Source organism: Apostichopus japonicus, chromosome 9 (genome assembly GCF_037975245.1).
Source record: "Apostichopus japonicus isolate 1M-3 chromosome 9, ASM3797524v1, whole genome shotgun sequence".
Classification (NCBI taxonomy): domain Eukaryota; kingdom Metazoa; phylum Echinodermata; class Holothuroidea; order Aspidochirotida; family Stichopodidae; genus Apostichopus; species Apostichopus japonicus.
The window spans coordinates 6,965,713-6,991,656 of record NC_092569.1 but is presented as its reverse complement, the minus strand read 5'-3'; the positions used below and the strand labels follow the sequence as shown (position 1 = coordinate 6,991,656).

Below are 25,944 nucleotides of genomic sequence, written 5' to 3'. Positions count from 1 at the left end.
AAATTTGCATCAAATTTTGACTTAGCAACCATCATTTCTTTAGCATTTAGCATAATAGAGTATAAAACCTCCTTTACAGCATCATTTGAACCACAAATTAGCCTAAATTTCTTTTCATTGGGGCGAGCAGCGAACATTTTCATGCCACGGGAAAGAATGAATTATCACCTACTATTCAATTTATTGATGTTACACACAACAAAATGCATATTTCTCAGAAAATTTTGGGTGACAAAAGCCTTTCTAAGTGCCACCATTTTACATGTAGGCATCACCAGGATTCCAAAACAATTCCAAAGGGGAGGGGGGCACCCCCTCCCCTTATACCCCTCCCCCAGGACGGCGATTCGTGGCATGCACCAGCATTTGCCTTCTCAAGAGTTGGGAGCTATGTAAATGCATGAGCATGAGGATTTACAGTTTAACACCATTTTGCAGTTACAGGCTGGTTGTAAGAAATTTATAACCTATGAGAAATAAAATTTCTTGAGAAAGATGATCCCAACTTTGTTTTATAAATATTTTAGAAAATTACACCTGGGAAACATTTTTTTTAGAAGTAAATTAACATCACCATTGTACACTTTTGTCGCACCAAATTGCATCTGAGGGCATTCAGCAATAGAAAATTTTCCAAAGGAGAGGGGGCACCCCCTCCCCTTAGACCCCTCCCCCATATCACTCTAATGCCACTTTGGCCCCTCCCAAACAAAGGCCCTGGATCCGCCAGTGGGTACAACATGACTAGCAGCTTAGCAGATAGCCTCAGCGGTATATTGGCGCGGTTCCTCATTTAATTTACGCTATAAATGAAATCCGTAATTCTTATTTCAATCCGGTTTAACAGTTAAATTTTCATCAGGGGTTGAGCAGATGAGAAACATTAGTTAACTATACTACTAATCTCATAAATGTGCATGTTTTAGCTCCTTTAATGAGATACACGAGTCATTATAAGCCTAGCGCCCACGAGTCAGTCACCTTATGAGGGATGGGGGAATTTGACATTGTGTCCCCATCCTTCAGAAAGTGGGGGACAGGAGGACAAGTGGGGGACATGTCTCTCTGTCCCCCCTCCCCCATGATTGACGAGAGGAGACTGCAGAAAACTAACGTCGTAACATAACCTTATGTTTGCTCTTTGCTCTTACTATACCGACTCACCAGTCTTGTCAAACGTTACCAAATAATCTACATTGATAATATACAGACTCACCAGTCTTGACAAACGTTATCAAATAGTCTACATTGATACCAAACATACTCCCCAGTCTTGTCACACGATACCAAATAATCTACATTGATAACATACAGACTCACTAGTCTTGTCATACGATACTAAATAGTCTACATTGATAACATACAGACTCACCAGTCTGACCACACGTTATCAAATAATCTACATTGATACTATACAGACTCACCAGTCTTGTCAAACGTTACCAAATAATCTACATTGATAATATACAGACTCACCAGTCTTGACAAACGTTATCAAATAGTCTACATTGATACCAAACATACTCCCCAGTCTTGTCACACGATACCAAATAATGTACATTGATAACATACAGACTCACTAGTCTTGTCATACGATACTAAATAGTCTACATTGATAACATACAGACTCACCAGTCTTGACACACGTTATCAAATAATCTACATTGATAACATACAGACTCACCAGTCTTGTCAAACGTTACCAAATAATCTACATTGATACTATGCAGACTCACCAGTCTTGACACACGTTATCAAATAATCTACATTGATAACATACAGACTCACCAGTCTTGTCAAACGTTACCAAATAATCTACATTGATAATATACAGACTCACCAGTCTTGACAAACGTTATCAAATAGTCTACATTGATACCAAACATACTCCCCAGTCTTGTCACACGATACCAAATAATCTACATTGATAACATACAGACTCACTAGTCTTGTCATACGATACTAAATAGTCTACATTGATAACATACAGACTCACCAGTCTGACCACACGTTACCAAATAATCTACATTGATAATATACAGACTCACCAGTCTTGACACACGTTATCAAATAGTCTACATTGATACCAAACATACTCCCCAGTCTTGTCAAACGTTACCAAATAATCTACATTAATACTAAACAGACTCACCAGTCTTGTCACAAGGTACCACATAATTTACATTGATGCTATACCTACTCACCAGTCTTATTAAACGTTTCCAAATAATCTACATTGATAATATACAGACTCACTAGTCTTGTCACACGTCACCAAATAATCGACATTGATTATATAAATTCTCACCAGTCTTGTGATACGTTTACCAAATAGTCTACATTGATAACATACAGACTCACCCGTCTTGCCACACGTTACCAAATAGTCTACATTGATAACATACAGACTCACCAGTCTTGCCACACGTTACCAAATAATCTACATTGATAATATACAGACTCACCAGTCTTGTTAGACGTTATCAAATAATCTACATTGATACTATGCAGCCTCATCAGGCTTTTCTTAGCTTCATAATCACATATCACCACATGAACTTGCCCCCTGCACCACAAACATATGTTACAATAAGTTAAACGTACATACTGCCGTATTAGTGATACATGCTAGTGCTAATTAGAGCTTAGGCCGACAGTCTTTCTGATTTTCACAAATGACCGGTAATTTTGAATCCGCGCCATGGATAAGGCAGTGGATTCAATGATTGAAACGGTTACGTAGTTACTTTAACGTGAAGCTTACCAAGAACTTTGCCGGCGCTCTTAGAATATCACCAGCCTCAGAGGAGCATACTCAGGTACGACACAGGCACGGCACGCCATGTACATGGAAATCAAATGTAAACCTTGCACTAGTCAATTGAAAAGTGACGTTCATTATGAAACGGATCTCGCATTACAGGAGGAAGTTAGCAAACGTATATAGATATTGCTTATGATAGTTGATGTGCACCGAATTGGCATTTTCCCTGTGAGGAAATCGTTTATACATAGGTCAGATACGTAGAATTTTGTGAAAATTATACGGCAAGGAATCACGAAGCCAACGCTTTGATATTTACCAGGTTTCAGTCATTCTGAAGTAAATACCGAATGGAGTGTTATAATATTCAGGACCACAAACATTAGGAAGTAGTGGGGAGCAGTGATAACCTAACTGAAAACCACAATATGCTAAAGGGGCACTTTGACGTATTTACCAATAGATAGTTGACAGTTTGAATTGTTTACAACTTTTTTTGACAGATTTCATCCACATTTTTGGTCACTGTATCATACATGAGACTCCAGTGCAAGCAAATCAGTTGAAATTGAGGCCTTAACAAATAAGGGTTCAGATGATAGCTGTAAACCTTGGCAACGAGATGATGATGCTTAAAAATGAGGCTCAACTTCAGGCTGCATAGACCTTCCACTCTGTTACTATGTAATAACACTACTTTCATAAGCATTGGTAGAACACCCAACTTGAGACGTCTGCAGATATTGTCCATATGGTTGGTAGCTCTTATAGAGAGTTATGTCGCAATGTTCAACGGTGCCCAATTATGTAACTAGACCAATACTTCAACCAGAGTGGTTTCCTGTTGCACAGGAATACTGTCGGAAATAGTAGAGACGGTCTGCACTTTAACGTCATACATGAAATGAAGTTATGATGATTCATACCATTTCTTCATAACTCAAGTGATATTCCAATTGCACAAGATGATCATTTCACAAATTTGCTTTGAAAGTTATTGTCAATACATATCAAGGGTTTATGTAGCCTCCTAGCAGAAGCGCAATATGTGATGTACAATGGTAATTTGGCTGGAAATGACTTTAGTTTGTTTTAACATTTGTGTACAAGTAAGTTGGCCTGACGTTTCGATCCTAGCAGGATCTTCTTCAGAGGCTAAATGACAAGTAACAGAAGGGACAAAAACACACACAGAATACAGACAGGTTAATGAGCACGTTGAACACAATGAGATACATTTAAGGGGATAAGTAGACAAACGATGGAGAGAAGAAAGCAACAGGGGAAGAGGAGAGGTAGGAGATAATCAGTGTAGGGACAAAGGGAGGATTTTATTTTGTTTTAACATTTGTAAAAGTCATTTATCCTCAAAAGATATGCATACACAACTTTCGCAGTTGAAGAAGACTTCAACTCATAGAACATTACTATCTATTAACAATACATCCCAAGTGTGTTATATTTCAAGGACAATCACTCAAAATAACAAATGAGCATCAGTCATGTTGAAAACACAGAAACACCTGAACCAAAATTGTTATTAATACTAAAGACCTCTTAGATTTGTGTCAGATGGATGGCTGCTATTCTTGAATTTGACTTCCGGTTCATTCTGAAATCTAATAGAAAATTGGTGAGTTGTTAAGTCGCAAAATGTCCATGAATGTTCTGAAAGAAATAGAAAAACAATCTTTCTTGTATATTGGATCCTCCTGCAAGCAGGAACTCGCTGAACTCACGAAACAAGCAGGAACTTTCTTAATCTTGCCCACGGATTTCTGTACAGGGTTGCCAAGCCAGGAGCTATGAGAGCGGGTAGCAGTAGAACTTCTCTACAGAAAACCTGAGATGCTGCAGAGATTAGACTGAGGTAATACATGTGGCCACTTCAGTTGTGAAGTCCTTCCATGATGCAAACGTCTGGTTCTGCAGAGCAGCAGAGATACCTACTAATGTAAATATAAATGATGCAAAAACTAAACTAAGAATCAATAGAGTGTAACTATGGTAACTGTAATGCTTTTATAGAAATTTGCCTTAATTCACATATCTAACGTTTAAATATATACATACTAGAGTATGATCTTCCCTTAGAAGAATTAAAACAGGAACTACCGACGTTATTATATAGAAATTTCAAAAGCCGAAAATTTGGTCGTTTGATAGAGGATTAAATTAGAATCATGTTATTGCCACACCGGAAGGTTGATGACAAAGACAATGTGAACTATTTCCATCCATATATGGACAGTGTACATGTGTCATTCGATCCTGGTCACAACGGTGTCCATGTGAATCAATGATGGTAACAATAGTGTACATGTGTGATTTAACCCTGGTAACAATAGTGTACATGTGTGATTGAATCCTGGTAACAACATTGTACATGTGTGAATCAATAATGGTAACAACAGTGTACATGCGTGATTCAATCCTGGTAACAACAGTGTACACGTGTGATGCAATCCTGGTAACAACAGTGTACATGCGTGATTGAATCCTGGTAACAAAATTGTACATGTTTGAATCAATAATGGTAACAACAGTGTACATGTGTGATTCAATCCTGGTAACAACAGTGAACATGTGTGATGCAATCCTAGTAACAACAGTGTACATGTGTGATTCAATCCTGGTAACAACGGTGTACATGTGTGATTCAATCCTGGTAACAACAGTGTACATGTGTGAATCAATAATGGTAACAACAGTGTACATGTGTGATTGAATCCTGGTAACAACATTGTACATGTGTGAATCAATAATGGTAACAACAGTGTACATGTGTGAATCAATCCTGGTAAAACACAGTGTACATGTGTGATTCAATCCTGGTAACAACATTGTACATGTGTGATTGAATCCTGGTAAAAACATTGTACATGTGTGAATCAATAATGGTAACAACTGTGTACATGAGTGATTCAATCCTGGTAACAACTTTGTTGAAAATATGTAAAAAAGGAAATTGGTAGAGTAAGGATTAGTTCCTTTCCTTTCCATTATTGGTTGCGGATAACTGCGGGAAGAGTGTAGGCGAGGGTGATTAATGTTCCAAAGAGTGAATAACGGATGTTATCACAAACACATATAGGTGTGGGGGTGCCAATGTTGTTTCAGCCTGTTTTTACAAAAGTTAGTATGTACAGACACTACTTATTTTAGTCGCGATCCTTATAAAAACTCAATCAGCAAAATCAACGTGGCAATGAAAACATTACAATAGCCATCACATACGATTTGAAGGAATTGTAGTATTAGGGTCCAACCCACCTATTACAATTTATGCCATCCACAACAAATAGCATAGGGTATTATGATTGTGTAAGTATGAATTTACTCAAGTAGATTTTCTGCATTAAAAAGCTAATCCAAATCCGATATGGCCATGCCCATCATGAATATTTGGCATTGAATACATTTCAGTGGTCAAGTATCATATCTATACCAATAACAAATATGAATACAATCCATTAAAGAAAATATTGATCATCACTGGCCTATGGTGTATCATTGTGTCAAGTATCAATTCAAACTGCCTGTGTCTGAGATTTTATGTTTACAAGCTACTTTGAACCAAACCTGATATGGTCCCGCCCCTCAGGAAAACTAACAATAGGGGAATGGCACCGAGAACATTTCAATAGCCAAGCATCGTCATCTTCATACCACATACAATTATGACGTTACTATATTTTTCAATACTTCATGTTACGTCCGACCCAACCTTTAACATCAATACGCTCCATTCCAAAAGCAAGACGGACAACGAACATTGGGCTCTGGGTGAATCATTGTGCAAATGTGAACTCAAACTGCTAGACCGTTCTTGATATTTCATATTTTACATGCTACTTTTAGCCAAATCTTATATGGACCTATCCCTCATCAATATTCAATAGGCGTCAGAAGACTGGCACTGACAACCTTCAATGATCAACTCTATACCAAATATGAACCTAATATGAACCAAATATGAACATAATATGGTTAGTCAGGAATATTTCTTTCTTAAATTTTGGATGTGACGTCCCACCCAACCATTAATGAATATATTCCATTTCAAAAACAAGAGTGGCAGGGACCATTGGGCTCCGGGGTATCATTGTGTCAAGCATCGACTTGAACCAGCTAACCACTCTCGATATTTCATGTATACAAGTTACTTTAAGCCAATTCTAATATAACCCTGCCCCTTTGAATATTTAGTAAGCATCAGAAAACATGCACTGAAAACATTTCGATGGTGAAGCATCATGCCCATACCAAACATACAGGTACTATTCCATATAGTCAGGAAGGAATTACACTTTTGTTTTCATTCTTCAGGTTAAGCACCACCCATCATTAACGTACCATATCCGAGGGAAGACAATGTTATATCTGATTGGAAGGGTAGAAGAAGAAAAAATCGTGTATTGATATTTTTATGAATCGTGTTATGATCGCTGTTTGTTCAATTCTGAAAAGAAAAAGAAAAACAGAACACCTTTAAGTAGGTAGTCTTAATACAAAATAACCCAACGAACTCTTGAAGACATTAGTCGGTCTTCTTTAATCAACATTTCGCTTTCAAACCCCCTGAATTTAACACGATGAGTGACAATTGCCTCATACCTTTAATCTGCAATAATGATCTCAAACCAGAAAATAGATAACTTCTTTCAGTAAACCATACGACACCCTCACTGGGCTTATCAATTACCTGTCTTGCAGACATTTGCAGATCTAAGCGCTAGATCCATGTTAATAAGAACTGTATACAATTAACTAACTACTGTGACCGGATGCGACTAACGACAGTTTCAGAACACAGATGTGGTTCGCAGTCACAAAAAGGTTCAGTACGACATGATTCAGTAGTCGGTAATCCCAACACGTCATTAACATTAACGACAGTAACTGGAGAAATAACAAAACTTGGCCTACTTTGTTGCCATCGTTCTCTCCAGGTGGCATACTACTATTAGAGTCTATATCTATCCGCTCGATTGTTTTCCTGTTTCATGAAAAGTGCCTAAAAGCAGCGGGAGAACATCTTTTGTGACCTGTTATAAATCATGATCTAGTTTTTTGTGGCTAACATGTTAAAGAGCATGAATAGAAGTACATGTGGTGAGAAAATGTGGTCAATTAAGGTAATTTACGACCCCTTTAGGTCTCCCAGGAGCAGCGTACGAAAATTGTTTACTACTGAGTGAAGAGGTTTGTTTACAAGTGACGAAAACTTCCGGCTGGGAGCCTGGGACAGCAAAAGATCTACATGGTCAGGATACCAAAAAATTGATGATGCCATGAAAGGCCAACTTGTCAGCTATCCGGCAATGGGCAGCGTTTAGCTAGTGGAAATTCTATCTAGACTTAAATACTTCATTACTTTTGTAATTTAGTGTGTAAGTCAATGGGGCTTTTAATGTGCGTATGCTACCTCCAACAGCGCTCTGTATTGCTCCATTTTGTGGCCTCGTCTGCCTAGCGAGTGCCCCCTCATTTGGAATGCTTTCTTTTCTGGTTTCGCTCGAAACACTAATGCCCTATCAAGGGATGCTTAAGTTTGTTCACTTCAGTTTTTGTATGTTGAAGTCAATGCTTAAGTAGGAAATGTATACTAAGTTCTGTAACGACCCATTAAGACTATTAAGAGAAGTACTGTATAAATTCTGAAACCAGCCTACGTGACAACTTAACCTCTTAAGAGCGACGTTACGGATAGTGTTGTGGGAGGAAATATAGTTGCACTGCGTTTAATCTGTGCCAAATTAGTACAGTAACTGCATTGTTTGAATGAATGTTTATTTGTGCCTTAAAACCTAAAAATATTGAGATCATATCTGCAACTCCATGGATTACTTAGTGATTCAACTGTTATTCACAAAATAGAAACTGTCGTTAGTCATTATGCTGCATCAAACACATAAAGTAATACATTTATTAATGCATATTGTTAGTGCCTTAACAGAAACAAACTGTTGCTGTTGCTACATACATGACAGCGAAAAACGAAATGTACTACTTCATCCCAAGAGACACAGAAAACAAGAATTGTTGGAAAATATCGAGTGGACCCGTGAAAATATGGGCTTTATATTCTAACCACTCTATCCTGACATAGCATAGAGTATCAATTGGTACATCTGATAAAAGCATTACACGTCAGTAACTACCTGACCAAGATTTGTAAACCATCATAGCTATTGAAACATTTTGGATGAAAGGAAAACCAATCATCTCCCCATCTTTTTATGTCATACGTCTGAACATGAACATACCGTCTGACACGTAAGCATGGCCGCCACGCACGGATCTAGGGGGTACGTTTTTATGTTTATCAAGGGTGGGTTGGTGGGCAGGACGACCCTGGTCCCTTCATGCAGGGAGTCGCCTTTAATGACCTCACCACCAACTGTGTCTGTAAAGTTTCATTCATTCTTGCCAAATTCACTCACAGTTTTGTTCATATTGAATAATAAGGTGACTTGCACATATAACCTAAGCTAGATTAATGATTCCGAGTCTTGACCTAAATACCATCAAAGAATCATTAGTACGCATATGCTTTGATTATACAATCACTTGTGTTGAAATGGGAAAAAGTATCCAGGTATATATTGTTGCAGTCGTAATCATATCTACTCCCTTTAAATAAAATATATCATTCAAACTATCTCTCGCTATATAGTGCTCAAAGAACGAAAGGAAAAGTCGCTTTGATTGTTAATTAACTTATTAGGTCTATTCATTATTTTATATCACAACTTTTGTTTAAAGCGACAACAATCTACAAACCCTCAAGTTCTAGTGGTTGTTCATAGTCTCGCTTATAGAGTAACCATATTTGAGAGATTTTATGTCAATCAGTACCCTCGCTCGTGTTATAGATATGTATAGTGTATAGGCTATGGTTGTTATACACTGCAGTAACATGCCATAGGTATCCCACGAGTATCGAACGATGAATCTCTTAACATTGTTAATGGTAATATCAAGCCTAGTAAGGACTGTTACATCTACAGGTAAGAAAACCAACACTTTCGTAATCAACTTGTGTAGCTGACGATTTAATCTCATGTATCCATCTTACCATGCCGAGCTGTCGTCGGAGATAATCAAGGCTAAGTATGGGATGAGGGAGAGATAGAGTGTGTGTGCGATGCGTTTAGTATATACGCCATGATATCATACATAGACAAGGATTAAACGCCAAATTAGATGAGATATATTTCCCTACAGGAGATCATTGATCATACAAAAAGCAAACATATTGAAATCGTCCAGTTTAAGGGTTGGTAGTTGCTACGTGGTAGGTATATAGTGGCACACAATTCACTTAGGCATATTCAGCTAGACGTTGAGACAGCAGATCCCCTTGACCTAACACAGTCTGATCTAATTAATGTTCTTTAATGGTAATAAAGATGCGTTATTGCAGTTTGATATGTCTTCATAGTTTAGGTATTACATCCCTATGAGTTAATGTTTATCAATCGTGGGCGAGCAATACTGACTTTATTATTCTATTACTTACTATTATAGCTGTATGACAATTTTACCCCGTTTTTTATGTATAACAGAAAAGTTTATCTTTTTCGCCTTGAATTGAGAATGGGTCTTGATGACGTCATTGTCGGCATTCCTATAGCATGCTGCTGCATTGTGCAAAACATATGCAATAGTATACCATAGTTGTTTTGTTATTCATTTGTGGACACATCGCGGAACAGCTTGCCTTAATTTCACAAGTATGTTTAGTTGCTCTGGGTGGGAGTGACACAGCCCGTGTTTATTTTCGAACAAACAATAGAACTTTTAACTTTCAGTAAAAGAAAATATAGTCTTTATGGACATTAAACTTACAGACTGAAAGTCTCGCTTGCAAGACATCAAATATAAACAAAATATAATGGGTGAATAATTCTATTTCTCGCCTTCACATAACGTGTGTTTTGGCTCGTAGACCTAACAAATATGGGGTACAGTTGTCAATATCATGCAGCCCATGTGTATTTGACAAGAGAACGGGTTCAAAACCTTGGACAACACACATCGTGGAACTCAACAACGTGATAATGCGATAGTCATGACGAGACCATTATTATGTAGGCAAAGCTTCAAATGGTAACATAGCTTACGTTAAAGGAAACACAAAACCCTAACATCATAATCAGCATATATGTGATTAACGTTATGAACAACTTCTCCAAACTGCCAATAAAACTCTTATTCCATTTGGGAAATATCACAGATTTAACGTCCTTTCACAGACAAAGCTTGAAGACTTGGTCAAGTATAATATGACATCTCTGAGCCAGGTGTGCAACATTTTTCATGATTTATTACAATGTTTATTTACGGCAACAGACATAGATTTCGCATATGAATCTAAAAATATTGAAGCTCATCAGATAACCTAACGATGGGATTGATTTCAATGTCAACGCTGTTATTATTCTACCTTGGAATTTTGAAAAAGAAAGAAAGAAAAAAGGTAACAGATCTTTATCAGCTCCCAGAATTACTTTTAAACTCTTAAATGGTAAAATCTTTCTCTTAGCTGTTTGGTGGAGTTGTTCTTCATATTGCTCCCTGTCTTATAAGCTATAGGTGATGATTGTGGTTTTGTCTCCTTTAACACAACAAATTAAACGCAAAATTTTACATTTGCAGTGGATTGGTTGGCCGTCGAGAACACGTTCTAGGAAGTTCTATTACATAAACTTCGGCGCCGGTTTGAATCACACATAAGTGGAATCGCTGCGTTATTGGTTGTTTCGAGCTCGCCTCGTAGACAGACGTTAAAAGTCTGTGAACATCTATGAACAACATAGTCCTAATCACTCTAATAAGCATTAGAAATCATGAAAATAACTGCAACTACCATAAGAACTATTCAAAGATTGACCATTGTACAAGTCTTTTCTTTATTCTAGTTTTATTTATGAATTAAGATTAGCTAATTATACACATTGCAGGCGCGTATCCAGGATTTTCTAACCCGGGGGGGGGGGGGGCGCGAATTACTATCTAAGCGGAGCGCCACCATCGGTTGGCGCGGAGCGTACAAGAAAATTTTTGGTTTTGATACCCCCCAGATCACCGGAAATGGCACTTCTCGGGCTTGAAAATGAGCAACCAGATGTACACTTTTGCCTGAGAACCAAGTATTTCCCAAAAGTTTTTTCCATCCATAACCTTTTTGAAGATTGTCACCAGTCACACATCATGTTCGACCTCATTGCATGTCCTATGGATGATTGCTTTTGTAGGTTATTCTACGTCACGGCCCACAATATCCGAAAGCCCCACTTTTCAAGGTTTTAAGCCCATTACTTGTTCAGAATTTGAAAATTCACTTTTCTCGTGAATAAAATCACTTCAAAACATACCCATAATGTTGCACAAAATTCAATCTATAGACAACCAATATAGAAAAACCTCCTTCAACCCCTAACAGACAGGTCAAAATTGAACGAGTAGAGGAAAGTATGATGAAGAATGTTGGTGAGGAAATTTTCGAAAATTCCGACACAGTTAATTTATTGGTGTACAAATATTAAAACCTCTTATAATGGCTTTTACAAAATTTCGTTGAAGGAACAGAAAAATAGCAGATATTTCCGATATCAGGTATATCGAAACCGAACACTTCACTCATAGGCGTAGGTCCCGTAGGAGGCGGGGCTGCAGCCCCCCCCAATTGTTTTCCCATTTTTTTCGCGCACCTACTGAAAGAAAAATAAATAGCAATGAATAGCTTAAAATGATCTCCTTGGTAATTTAAATAAAGTTCTAAGCTTGGCCGACATTACTACTGTAAAAGAGAGTCTTGACATAAATGGATCTGTATGCTTTTTCTCGATCTACATAAGACATTTGGTTGTTTACATTAGCATCCGGTGGTATACTGTGCAACTTTCACGGACCGTAAGGTACACGATGCCATACATTGTAATGACCGATCTTGCCTATATGATATTGGCATCGACATGTTGAATGCGCGAAAAATTTTGGCTTTTTTTTCGGGCAAGTCATTACAGCCCCCAAATCCAATCTGGCTCCTACGCCTTTGACTACACACATTGACAGTTTTTGAGGCTGTTCATCGTGGAACATGCATTTCAATGCTCATTGATATGGTGTTATATCTGCTCTTTGCTTTACAAATTCGAACAGGCGTGTAGCGAGTAATTGCCAAGGGAGGGCGAAGCCTGTAGGCAAACTATCTAAGCGAAGCGCCACCATGAGTTGGCGCGAAGCGAACAAGAAAAATTTTGGCCGAAAATGCCTCCCAGATCGCTGGAAATGACACTTCCCAGGCCTTTGTAAGTTGCATCTAAGCATTGTCTATTTTGAAATTACTAGCGATGTCATAAAGAAAATTTGCTCGGGGGGGGGGCGGTCGCCCCCTTCCCGAAATGCGTTATGTTCCCGACGACTCGGTCGAGTTCAAGTACATTAGTGAGAGAGGAAAAACGGAAACGTCAAAAATGGAGTTGTCGGGGTAAGGGGTAGGGTGAGGCGCACACCCCCTCCGTAATCCTTGATCTGTCACTGGCTACCCTGTGTATATAATAGGGATCTTTCTCTTCCCGAGGTCTTGGCTATCTTCTACTCCCTCCTTTTCTCCTTTTTCTCTCTTTTTTCTTTTTCTTTTCCCTTCCTTCCTCTCCTCCTTTTCTTTTTTCCCCTCCTTTTCCCTTTTTTCTTCTCTTTTTTTTCTCTCCTCTTTTCCTTACCCGGGGGGCGCGCGCCCCCAACGCCCCCCCTGGATACGCACCTGCATTGATAATGTAAAGGGAGTGACTGTTTAATGCTCTGTTATTCCTGTGTATTTATAACCTTGTCGTTTCAAGGACACTGAACACAAGTATGTGGCCTAACGCGCTTTTGAATTATTTTATTTTCTTCTTTGAAAAGAGGAACATTATTAATAAATATATGTAATTGTATAGCGCTTTTATCCAGTTGCAAACTGTTCAGAGGAGCAAGGTACACAATAATAAAATAACAGTTACAAAAACACAACATTACATTATTAAAATGATATATGTAGGCTTGTACTAATGGGTTAATATCCACTGTCATGGACCTGCTCGTTAAGTGACGTTTTCTATTGAATTTGTCAGTGTAGGGGGAGAAATTGTCCGCGTGTGATATTAACAATTTATGGCACGAAAATGCGAGATATAGAAATAAAACCTTAAAATGTCATTTGCACCAACGTGTTTGTAGGTTACGTGTTTGCTTTAACTTATGTTTAAGCCTGACACTTCGTTACATTTTCAAACATGTTGCCCTTTATATCTTTGACAGGTTCAGACTCCTACCGATATTTAGGTTGCTTTAAGGACGGAGACAATGATAGTACAAAAGTACTCTCGAAGCGAGGCAGTTATCGACCACATACAGATACCACGAAGTGCATGGAATATTGCTTGGAAGATTCACTTTTTTATTTTGGTATTGCTCTTAAATATATGTGCTATTGTGGCAATGCTAGTTCAAACTATTCCCGTTTTGGACCCGCCTCTACACCTGGAAGTGACTGCTTAGATGCAAACTATAACAACATTGAAATCTATGAAGGTATGAAAGGGACATTAATTGTTGTATGGCATAAAGTATTGCGAGAATATATAAACAACCTTATAGTAATGTGACATCGGCAGTATAGTTATACAGCTATTGCTGGGCGTTACGCCGGAATGGTGAAACCTCTTCACCATGGGAACAAGCGCAGCAATTGCAAAGTTGCCTTAATGGAATTAGTGTTTTATGTAGATACGATGAGGTAGACAAGAACTAGGGGAAGGGGGCAGGGGCTTACTGCTAGAAAAGGCAGTGTATACTTGGTGGGGGGGAGTGGGTAATGTACATGTAACAATTAGTATAATTTATTCAGATAAAAACACGTTATCACGTTATCATTGTTATCAATGGGACGGAACAAGTTCCAGATGTATTTGTGTGGAACCAGAATGAATTGGACATGATACAGAACATGGGCATCCGCAGCAAACATCCAGAGGGGAAGGGGGGAGGGCTCACTCAATAATCGATAATTTGCTTAAATATTTAACCGGTTCAACGTGGAAAATCAAATAATTTAACATTGAACCGCAGCTTTCTGGGATTTTTGGTTCACTTGTGACTTAGGCTCCGGGCGGCCGAACCGGATGCATTGGGCTAGTTACGCTGCTGTCTGGGATCTTTGTCGAGATTTTAGATCAGTGCTCTATCATATAAATATACCATTTGGTCAATTGCAGTCCGATTCGGCTGGTACTTTCCGCGAATGCCGCCCCTCCCATGCGGACGCCTATGCCCCATGCAGAGTTGAGTTACTTTGAGAACTGGTAATTTAATAGCAAATTACTTTTCGGTCGTCTACAGAAGAGGGAAAAACGAAACAAAAGAAGTAATGAAGAGGGCTGACCTGTTCAAGTCTGGCCAATCCGTACTTAAGTTCTGACTTTAAAGAAAATTACAGTTATGAATATTTGAATTCGTGCTGGACATTTTTCATGCAGTGTCAAGTTGGTTGACCAGATCATCTGACGATTAGAAGGTCCTCGAATGTCCTCCTTATACGTGACTATGCTTTGGCTAAAATGCTGGCCATTGCAAAGAACGATCTTTTTCGATTTTGGTATTATCATGTGTATAAAACCTTAGAGAAAAAAAATAGAGTGTTATATAATCTAAGGTCAAATCCAAAGTTTATTAAACGTGTCGCCTCCGGTAAAATTCCCATATGAATAAAATATTATCAGTTTAATCGTTATTCGTAATGGCGCTGTAGCACTTACATCTTCATTCTTTCTTATTTCGATAGCAATATGTTCCCTCGGTGATCTGGCAAACGGCAACTTCACGAGATCATACGGAGCTGCTAGCTTTAAATGCAACGTCGGTTTCTTTTTATCTGGAAATGAAACACTAACTTGTATAAAAAATATGAAATCAATAGTTTGGGACGGAGAGCTACCACAATGCATGGCGAAGGAATCGCATGCAGTGTCAACTGAAAGAGACCACAGATTAACAGTTTCCCCAACAGAGACAATGCCAAGAAATTTAAATGGTAAGATATATGCAACTGATATTTCTAACTAATCAAGGGCGTAGGAACCGGGGGGGCTGGGGGGCGCCAGCCCCCCCAGTGAAAAATATGGAGGGGCGGAAGTATCGTTCCACCCCCCGCTCCGCAAGTCAGAAAACCCCTTTTTCATTCCAAATGAGAAAAAAATCTCATTTGAAGCACCAAATTGCATCTAAGGCCAGGTGAAAATGCAAAATTCTTTACAAAATGTAGTGGGTGTTGAAGTGTGCTATATTGCACCAAATTGCATCTGATGCCACCTGGAAATGCAAAAACACCCCCTCCCCTTAGACCCCTCCCCCAGGCCGGCCATCAGTCTTCAGCCCCCCCCACTCAAAAGTACCTTCCTACGCCACTGTAACTAATAGTACAAAAATGACTGGATAATTGACTGCGAAACTAACAATACGGTTGTTGTGTGCACAGGCGTAAGTGCCTTATTTGATTGTGGGGGGGGGGGGGGGGCTGTAACGACTCGCCCGAAAAATATAACCAACATTTTTCGGGCGCTCCGCGCGCGGTCAACATGTTAATGTACATATATTATAGGCATGCATCGGTTATTACATCGCATGCCAATTACATTATTTGCCGTGTTATTACCGAAATGGCGAATTAGTCAGGCAAGCTGAGAACTTTATTTTAATTGCCAAGGAGATTTTTTTTTTAAACTCTTGATTACCTTTAGCTACATCATTGCAATTTATTTTCTTTCAGTATAGGTACCCGAAAAATTCTCAACATATTGCTCGAATTTTCACAACAATATTTGGTCGGGGCTGCAGCCCCCCCCCCACCCCGCCTCCTGCGCCTTTGGTTGTGTGTATGTGTTCGTTATAAGAAGTGACAAAGAACAATACAACTTGTTTCTCTTTCCAACGTAAACTTTGCTCTGAAGTGGTGGTGGGGTTGAGTCTGAGACTGGATTAGAATATTTGTGACTTCCATCAGCTGCTTTTCAGAGCGTATTAATTTGTAAGCATTTGTGGTGATTGGTTCACATTTTCACAATCCTTCAGTGATGAAATCATTTCTGAAGTCAGGGTACTCCCGTTGTGCGTTAAACATTGAACACAGCAACTCAAACTTGTTGGAAAGCCAAATCGCGTGAATGGATTGTTCATAGCTATGGAATATTTCTCTGAATTAATTGACTGCAAAACTACCAATACTGTTGTTGTATGTATGTATGTATTTTAGATCCTCCTTTAAGCAGAAACTCGCGAAGAAGCCATCATTGGCTTATCAAAGCCGCAAGCTAACCGAAGTCAGTCACTTAGATTCATATTTAACGTCCATGATTATGAATTGTCAATTGCCAACAACTCTGTAACTGGACGACATACACTAATCTTGGAGTGACTCGAACTCTGGACCTTATATTTGAAAGGCATCGGCGTTAACCACTGAGCTAACACTCCTTAACACTGTTGTATGTGTTGTGTGTATGTGTTGTGTGTATGTGTTGTGTGTATGTGTTGTGTGTATGTGTTGTGTGTATGTGTTGTGTGTACGTGTTGCGTGTATGTGCTGTGTGTGTTGTTTGTTGTGTTGTGTGTATGTGTTGTGTGTATGTGTTGTGTGTATGTGTTGTGTGATGTGTTACGTGTATGTGTTGTGTGTATGTGTTCGTTATAAGTAGTGACAAAGAACCTAATACTTCTGTGAAATCATTTTTGAAGTCAGAGTACTCCCACGGTGCGTTAAACATTGAACACAGCAATTCAAACTTGTTGGAACGTAATGAAATCGCCTGAATGGTTTGTTCATAGCTATTGGATATTTCACTTGTACGTTTTATATCAGTTCTGCAATGTTACTTATTGGTTCTAGGTTCAGTCGAGGTTCAGACGAGGTTCAGCAGTAGCTCTGATGTAACTGTAACGATTCGTCGTTTGCTCTCCTCGCAAACCACAATCACACCACGTGAAGTAATATCAACAAACGAAGCAACGAAGAAGACATTAATGTCATCAACAAGTAAGTATAGGTTAAAATGAGTTAAAATGTATGTTATCACCATTATTCTTTCCAGGAATATCTCGCTTTTAAGTTGTCAAGCAAGATAGATAAAAAGAAGAAGAAGAAGAAGAAGAAGAAGAAGTAAAACTCGTTTAAGCTATTTCTCAACGAGTGTATCAATCGACTGCAATATTACTGTCTTTGTCTACAGGTATTTCTCTGCTTGCTCTTGCCTTGGGATAAACGAAGGTCATTTTATATTATCTTATCTTTTTAAGATGGAGGAAACTTGAGGATGGGTGGAGCTGAGAAATTGTTATAATTAGACATAAAACTGGTGATATCGAGAAAAGAAAGTTGCCAATGAGGCTATAGCAGGCTAATTGTCCATACATGTTTACTGTGAAAGAATAAGCTGCAGATATAGAACGAAGATACTAACACCTGGATATATATATACTTGTAGTCTGTGTAACTTGCAAGGGCGTAGGAACCGGGGGGGGGGGGGCTGGGGGGCGCCAGCCCCCCCAGTGAAAAATATGGGGGCGGAAGTATCGTTCCGCCCCCCCCCCCGCTCCGCAAGTCAGAAAACCCCTTTTTCATTTCCAAATGAGAAAAAAATCTCATTTGAAGCACCAAATTGCATCTAAGGCCAGGTGAAAATGCAAAATTCTTTACAAAATGGAGTGGGTGTTGAAGTGTGCTATATTGCACCAAATTGCATCTGAGGCCACCTGGAAATGCAAAAAAATTCCAAAGGGGAGGGGGACACCCCCTCCCCTTAGACCCCTCCCCCAGGCCGGCCATCAGTCTTCAGCCCCCCACTCAAAAGTACCTTCCTACGCCACTGGTAACTTGGATCCACTGTCATAGAGAAAATTAATAGTCTATAGAATGTTTATAAAATGAGCCATTCAGTAGACACTAAACAAGTTTGATATGTACTTGAATATATTCACTTTCATTTGTATTGTATTAACAAACTTTGAGTGAAGAAATCATGTTGCACTTAGAAGCTCTCTACAGTACATTCTGTACAAAACGTGTAGTGACTACACTAGCTCTTGCATGCACTTTTAAAACAATTTACTGTCAAATTGCAATTAACCTGTGAACCGTTTGGGTGCAGTCTTGCCTAACCAATGAACTATGACGGATTCATTTGTGACTTCATAAATGCAACTGTGTTCGATTTATAGGAGAATCGTGTGTATTTTGTGTACTTGTTTTTGAGTGAAGAAAAGTACATATTAAAGCAGCCGTATTGTCTGGAGTCAATTATACTACTATACGTACACGAGGAAACTAATTAAGCATCGGAAGTGTGTTGAATGAACTCGAGAACCGAGAAGTAACTATTACAAGACGAAAAAGAAATAACAGTTTTCGTCTCTTTCTCTGATTTCACATCATTCGAGTCCTTTGACGTTACCTAAAGATGCAGATATGACGGCTACATGGAGCTTAGAAGAAGGTAAAACTACAGGAACTAATGAGAAGTTATAGTGTTGATATTGTACCATTGGTTCTATGGCATTTGATTACCTCTGCAATACGTTGATTTGTCTCCTGCATCGTGAGTATCATTGCATGATTATTAGGCTTGTGTTGGTTTAATTTGGCGTCTCTATACTCTTGTCCTTACAGATCAGTACATTACTACCACGCCAACCACGGGACTTGGGGATTGGCCTACAACTAATGACTCACAAATGAGCACAACTGCAGGTAATAATGCCCCTCATAACCCGATCATTATGAAACTATACCATTACATATTAAGTACCGTTTATAGATATTATAAGTATACAACATTTCGATTAGCCTATAGCTATTGATACCAGTTTGTCCTGCATATTTCGCATATCACCGTACTTGGCAGTTGTCATCAAGTTGGTTTGATTAGTGTATTGAATAACAATGAATGAAAAAATACAGATCACATGGCAGCTGATACATGAAATTTTGAAGAAGAAAAAAAAAACCCGGCTCAACTGAAATTCCAAATTAGGCAAATAAACTTCAGAGTTTTCAACTTGTTACTTTTTGTGTAGTCTGCTAAGAACTTCATTGAATTTTGTAAAAGATTTTGATGAGATCGTGATGTTTCCTGCAGGATGATGGTATAAGGACATGTAAGTATAATACCAGGTTGTCATGGTAATATACTTCCAGGTAATATACTTCCAGGGTAAGCTTGATGTGTCATAATAATTGAGACAATTCAGAAGGTGGCAAGCTTGAGACGCCCAGGCCGCTCGACTGGTCTAAACGTCATCAAAAGTAACAACTTGAGCCGGACAAAGATGACAATATCTCTCGAGGTCGGCACCATGACGCGATAAACCTCACACAGAAAACTAGCATACTATAACATACTATAAACTTGTTTCTGGTGAATACTGGCAAATGTGGTTTACAGTTCCTATCAGTGGCGGAGCTAGGGGTATTGGTCAGAGGGGGCGAGAATGGTCTATAGAGGCGCTTTTGACACTATCCAAGCGGAGCGCCACCACGGGTTGGCGCGGAGCGTACAGAAATTTTTTGAGTAAAGATATTCCCTAGATCGCCGGAAATGACCCTTTCCGGGCCTTACTAATTTGCAGATAATGTGACAAATGTCAATAGGTAGATGAGAGCACAATAAAAAAGGCAATAATCGTGAATAAGTAAAAAGTGGTAAAAAGCTGAAAAGGGCGCCAGCAGTCCATTTGAGTCCGTCAGGGGGGGGGGGCATCCGCCCCCCTGACTATATGGACGCTCCGCCACTGGTTCCTATGGCTGCTAACAGTACACTAGGGAGGAAATTAAATGAATATACAAGAAGATTTTCTGATGAGCAACTTATTATGCCTTAACATAGTGACTAGTATGACGAATTAATGGAGCTTCCGTTCGACTGAGTTGCGGAACGGGGAGAAATACCCCTCAGTTACAGCTCTTTTATATATATATATATATATATATATATATATATATATATATATATTTATTTATTTATATATATATATATATATATATATATATATATATATATATATATATATATATATATATATATATATATATATATTTATTTATTTATATATATATATATATATATATATATATATATATATATATATATATATATCTCAATTTGCCCTACGTGCAGGTCTTGTCGTAGGCCTAATATTCAAGAGGCATAAATACGGCAGAAAAGAAACAATTCTTTCCTCTGATATATGCAAAGATCATCAGTCAGGAAAATGAAAGGCAAACATGACAATTGAAATGAATTAATAATACTTATCTTTTAAATACTCTTCTAGAAATCAAAATTTACAGTCGCGATGGTTTCGATATGATGTCATGGGTATCAAAAGAGTATACACATAAGTACTTGTCTACTAAATAGTTAGGAAATGTATTCTCTCTTGTGTAAGAACATGATGTCTGTGTAAGTCACTCATATATTTAGAAATGTATTTGCACTGTATAGTTTGCGTACATGCCTGGGAAATAACTTCATGATTTTAAATTTTTATTACGTATTAAAGTATGCTTTCAATTGAACTCATAGGCATATACAAGAATATTACTAAGAGAACAGTTTTTTATTTAAATTCTGAGGTGCACGGAATCCTGTAGAAGAACCATTCATTAGATTAACGATCTCGTCGAATGCGAATGCATTTTCGGGACCTAACCATGTGCATGTTACATGTATGTGTCTGTATATGGTGGTGTGTGTCTGGATGGTGGTGCATGGTAGTGTGTGTGCACTTGTTTTGTATTCTGACCGAGGACTTGAACAAAAGAATTCCAGGTCCTCAGATGTGATTTCTAAAGAATCACCACGTCCTCGAAAGAATTCTATTGTTATGGGGTATTGTTAAGCTTAGGGTACGTGGATTTAAACAATGGAAAAAACAATGGAGTCCTCGGTCTGAATGTAAAAGACACTTGTGTGTATGGGGAAGGGGGGGGGGAGCAGATTCCTATGGTTAAATGCGCTACTATTGGGAGTTAATAACTACGGGCCAGGGATGCCATAATTTCATGGAATTAAAATTCTTTATTGTTTTTTTCCCTTCATATTGGTCTATCCACTGTTGGTTGTAACTTGCTTGTTTGTTAAGTGCTCCGGCATGCGCAATGTCATCATTTGGAATAGTAAAGACTGAAACATAAAGGCGCGATCTAGAAGTTAGCATATTGAGACACAATATGGCACATAAAGTACCGGCGAGGTTGTTTTACAGCAAAGCCTTCGGCATGCATACTAAACGGCAGTTACTTAATAAGTAAGGGTGAGAATTTTTGCCCCGCTTGACAGACACTCACTGAGCATCAAAGTATTACAATGCCTATATTATGAAGAAGTTACAATGACGAGTGCAATGACAACTGCTGGTATACAATAAATACACGCCGTGCTATTTAATTGCCAATCGTACCTTTACTTCCGACTAGTTTCAGGTTTGATACATAATCATTGAATGGTGTGATTATATTCATGTCGTTTATAGTTTACTTTCATTCTTTTCTCATTTCCAAATGGTCTATAATAATGCAAGTCGTTATAAAATGATGGTTTATGTTGTTTCACCTTTACCGCATTGTTTCAACAATATTAGAAAGGTGTAAAACGTCACATGTATTTGATATAAATTCAGCCACATATTAAAGAATATTTGATATAATTGTTCTTGCTTTTCTTTAGAGGGTATCATACCCCACATCATGATAGCAGTAATACCTGTGGCTGTGATTTCATTTTTCTTGCTGTTGTCTCGCTGTTATAAGTATGATGATCCAAAACCAAAGACAAAGGTAAGTAAACATCAACAACAACCTACATAGAAATCTATGTGACACGGTGACAGGCTTGATTATAAGTAACACAGAAACAACAACATAGATAGAAATCTATTTGACTTGGTGACAGGCTTGAGTATAAGATAACACAGATACAACAACCTACATAGAAATCTATGTGACACGGTGACAGGCTTGACTATAAGGTAACACATAAACAACAACATCAATAGAAATCTATGAGACACATTGGCAGGCGTGACTATTAGATAACGCAGAAACAACAACATACACAGAAACTATGTTACACGGTGACAGGCTTGACTATAAGGTAACACAGAAACAACACCATACTTAGAAATCTATGTGACACGGTGACATGATTGACTAGAATGTAACACAGAAACAACACCATACAAAGAAATCTATGTGACACGGTGACAGGCTTGACCATAAGATAACACATAAACAACATACAAAGAAATTTATGTTACACGGTGACAGGTTTGACTATAAGGTAACACAGAAACAACAACCTCTTTATAAATCTATGTGACATGATCACAGGCTTGACTATAGAATAACACAGAAACTAGGTATTCAGCTCAGCTATCTAAGGATATACGGACATGTAACATCGGATTGAAACAACTCCGAACAATTTTTGTTGTTGTTTGTTTCTGTCTGGTAATGTTGTCAGAATTGATCAAACAAAAGATAAACATTAAAATTCCCACCTACAGTGAGGAGCCAACGACATTTTCTTTTGAAAACCGGAGTTGCCATTGAACACATTACTAGCACTCATATATTTATAGCATATACAACTAAAATTGACATTTAAAAACGTTTGCGTTTGATCATCATGTTTACCGAACTCTACAACAGAGTTTTGCTCAGACAAGATTGAATTAAGTAGTATAGAAAAACTTCTTAACTAGCGCTAATTCTATCGAGTAGTTAAAATTTCTAGGAATAGAGGAATCTAATGCGTTGCGCATATCCGTTAACATATTACGCAATACCCGTATAGTGAATGTCATCCCTATAATTACGTAAATGTATGAGAAAGTATGTCATTGCAAGTTATTTAGTGTGATACCTATATTGATGCAATATATGCGCATAATAAATATGTTTTTGTTTGTAGACAACTGGAGAAAGTGTTTGTGGACCGAGTTCATTTGAGTACTTGACACCGAGGGTGGTGAAGAGACAATTTAGTTCAGATGTTCCCATGGCAACTTACAACAAGAGTAAGTCCATGTACGGCAGCAACGAAGACCTGGACAGTGAAAACTTGATTGAGGAGGATTTGCATGGGGACGGGGATATTAACTTTGATGGCAATTACGACCCCGATGAGATTGTATACGTCTAATGTGTTGTATGTTGCCTGAAGATCATCATTTTACATGGTGTATGTAACAAATTGGCGAAAACGTACATTAATTATTAACACTATGAAAATAAACCAGAACGGGCCCTGGCAAAGATATTTTTTTATATCTATATTCGATATCGAGCTTTGATCCTATCATGCACAGGTGAAGACCCAAAACTTAGTCGAACAGGACACCGATGGAACTAAAAGACGGAATTGTTTAAGCGTCATTAGTTTTGCACCCAAATAATGGTCTGTACTTGGCAAGCATCATGGGTAATTTACTAATAACACTATATTAACTAGAACGGGCCCTGGCAAAGATATATTTTATCTATTACTCGATATCGAGCTTTGATCATATATCATGCACAGGTGCAGACGAAAGCTTAGTCGAACAGGACATCGATAGAAGTAAAAGACGGAATTTTTTAAGCGTCATTAGTTTTGGACCCAAATAATGGTCTGTACTTGGCAAGCATCCGGGTATTTTGCTGCCTCACTGAAAGTATCTTCCCTCACCGAGAGGTGTTCGTCTAATCATGGAGTCTTATTTAACACTCGACAGTGTCCAGGTGTTTCATGGGAAACACTTGGAGCATCTGACCATCCAGGAAATTAACACTTCTCGCAATTCATAGTGAGACCAAAATGGACTGGAACGGTGGGGAGGGGGGGGGGGTGGGTTACACGAGGGTAGTATTTAAATATTTTAGTGTAGAGAGAGGTTATGATGCGAACCATAAGTAGCTAGTTTTAAGAAGAATCGTCTGGATATTTCGTTTCAAATAATTTTATTTTTTACGTTTGAAATGATATTCTGTTGAAGTATATACAGTGCAAGTAAGTAAACTAGTAAGTAAACTAAGGAGCGCGAACGACAATTTTGGAAAATCGGATGAAATTGTTACTGTTTACAAAATGTTGATCTATTCCAGATTAAGGAAGCTTTAGAAACCTGTCGTCTTAGAGAAAATGTATATAGAAAAAAAAAACGCTGATAAAATGTCTGTAAATATCAATTAAATGCAGCATGTTCCTTTAAGTTAGTTTGTCCGTAAAAACAATCCTAACAAACAACGAAAGACGATATTTTCATGTTTTAGGTATTTAAATTTGAGAACAACGACATAGCTATATATGTGTATACATGCAGCAGGTTGGAAAAACAACGAAAAGAGTAAAGCAATCTGTCGTGATGTTATATTGTATAAAACAAAACGTTTCACACTATTCTAAGATTATAATATTAAGCAACTTTAACTGTCAGTGCATGCCTATCTTCCCGTTGGTATTCTCATTGTAAGGCGTACAAAGTGCGTAAGTTACCTATAATAACTGAATACGTTAAGCAAGTGGTGTGGAATATTTAATATTTACATATTATTGTTAACAATGACAGAAGTGTTAAATGGTTTAATCAACGTTAATTTATGTGCATTAATAAATGGAAACATGTTTCTTTTTTACATTTCAACCAAGTTAGTTTTATGACCATTGAGTGTATTGTATTGAGTGTACATGGAGTACGCACGTATGCGTAGAAGGGTGCACTGTCGTCCTATATCCTCGTCTATGTTCTCAAAAGCTTTGATGTATAAATAGCCGATTGTTATGGGATTTTCATTGATTCTTCGTGTGCTTAAATTTCTTAAAGGTGTGTACTAACTTCTACTCTAGGGTACAGTGTTATTCTTGTAGTCTTTCTGTGTGTGTGTGTGTGTGTCTGTCTGTCTTCGAACCGAGTGAGATCCCGTTGATGACGTAGCAAGGAGCAACCTGGCCTCGATGCAGCAATAGAAATGGGCCACCAAAGGAGAGTCTACATTCACGCAAGCCCGACCATGGTTTTCGGTCCATGAAACCGAGTGCCTGGGAGTTAACATACGCCACACCGGCCTATAGTTACACACACCTCAGGATCCAGGCAACTCC

At 38.2% G+C, this 25,944-nt stretch overlaps 2 protein-coding genes across 7 annotated transcripts in view; one reads left to right on the top strand and one right to left on the bottom strand.

Annotated features, from left to right (window-relative positions):
* The window catches only part of LOC139972909 (uncharacterized), an 87,769-nt gene that overhangs the window by 14,965 nt on the left and 46,860 nt on the right, over nt 1-25,944 (bottom strand). For 3 of the 6 annotated variants that reach the window (XR_011795091.1, XR_011795092.1, XR_011795093.1), the window contains exon 1: nt 2,765-2,921. The exons of 1 other annotated variant lie outside the window; for it this stretch is intronic. The gene's annotated coding sequence lies outside the window, so the exon portion shown is untranslated. Of the gene's footprint in view, nt 1-2,764; nt 2,923-25,944 lie in introns of those variants that run through there. 2 more of the 6 variants (XR_011795090.1, XM_071979221.1) reach the window with 1 other exon arrangement.
* LOC139972908 (uncharacterized) lies at nt 9,543-25,486 on the top strand. The gene is made up of 7 exons (XM_071979220.1): nt 9,543-9,777; nt 14,075-14,347; nt 15,597-15,845; nt 17,697-17,843; nt 19,473-19,553; nt 22,531-22,640; nt 23,776-25,486. Exons 1-7 carry the CDS (start codon nt 9,717-9,719, stop codon nt 24,004-24,006), a joined length of 1,152 nt encoding a protein of 383 aa, XP_071835321.1. The 5' UTR covers nt 9,543-9,716; the 3' UTR covers nt 24,007-25,486.

What these genes read in the sequence shown, in the direction of transcription:
- LOC139972908 (XM_071979220.1), top strand. Translation starts at nt 9,717, where the DNA reads ATGAATCTCTTAACATTGTTAATGGTAATATCAAGCCTAGTAAGGACT. An exon ending in CAACATTGAAATCTATGAAG is followed by an intron (nt 14,348 to 15,596) that starts GTATGAAAGGGA and finishes TTATTTCGATAG; the next exon opens with CAATATGTTCCCTCGGTGAT. An exon ending in ACAAATGAGCACAACTGCAG is followed by an intron (nt 19,554 to 22,530) that starts GTAATAATGCCC and finishes GCTTTTCTTTAG; the next exon opens with AGGGTATCATACCCCACATC.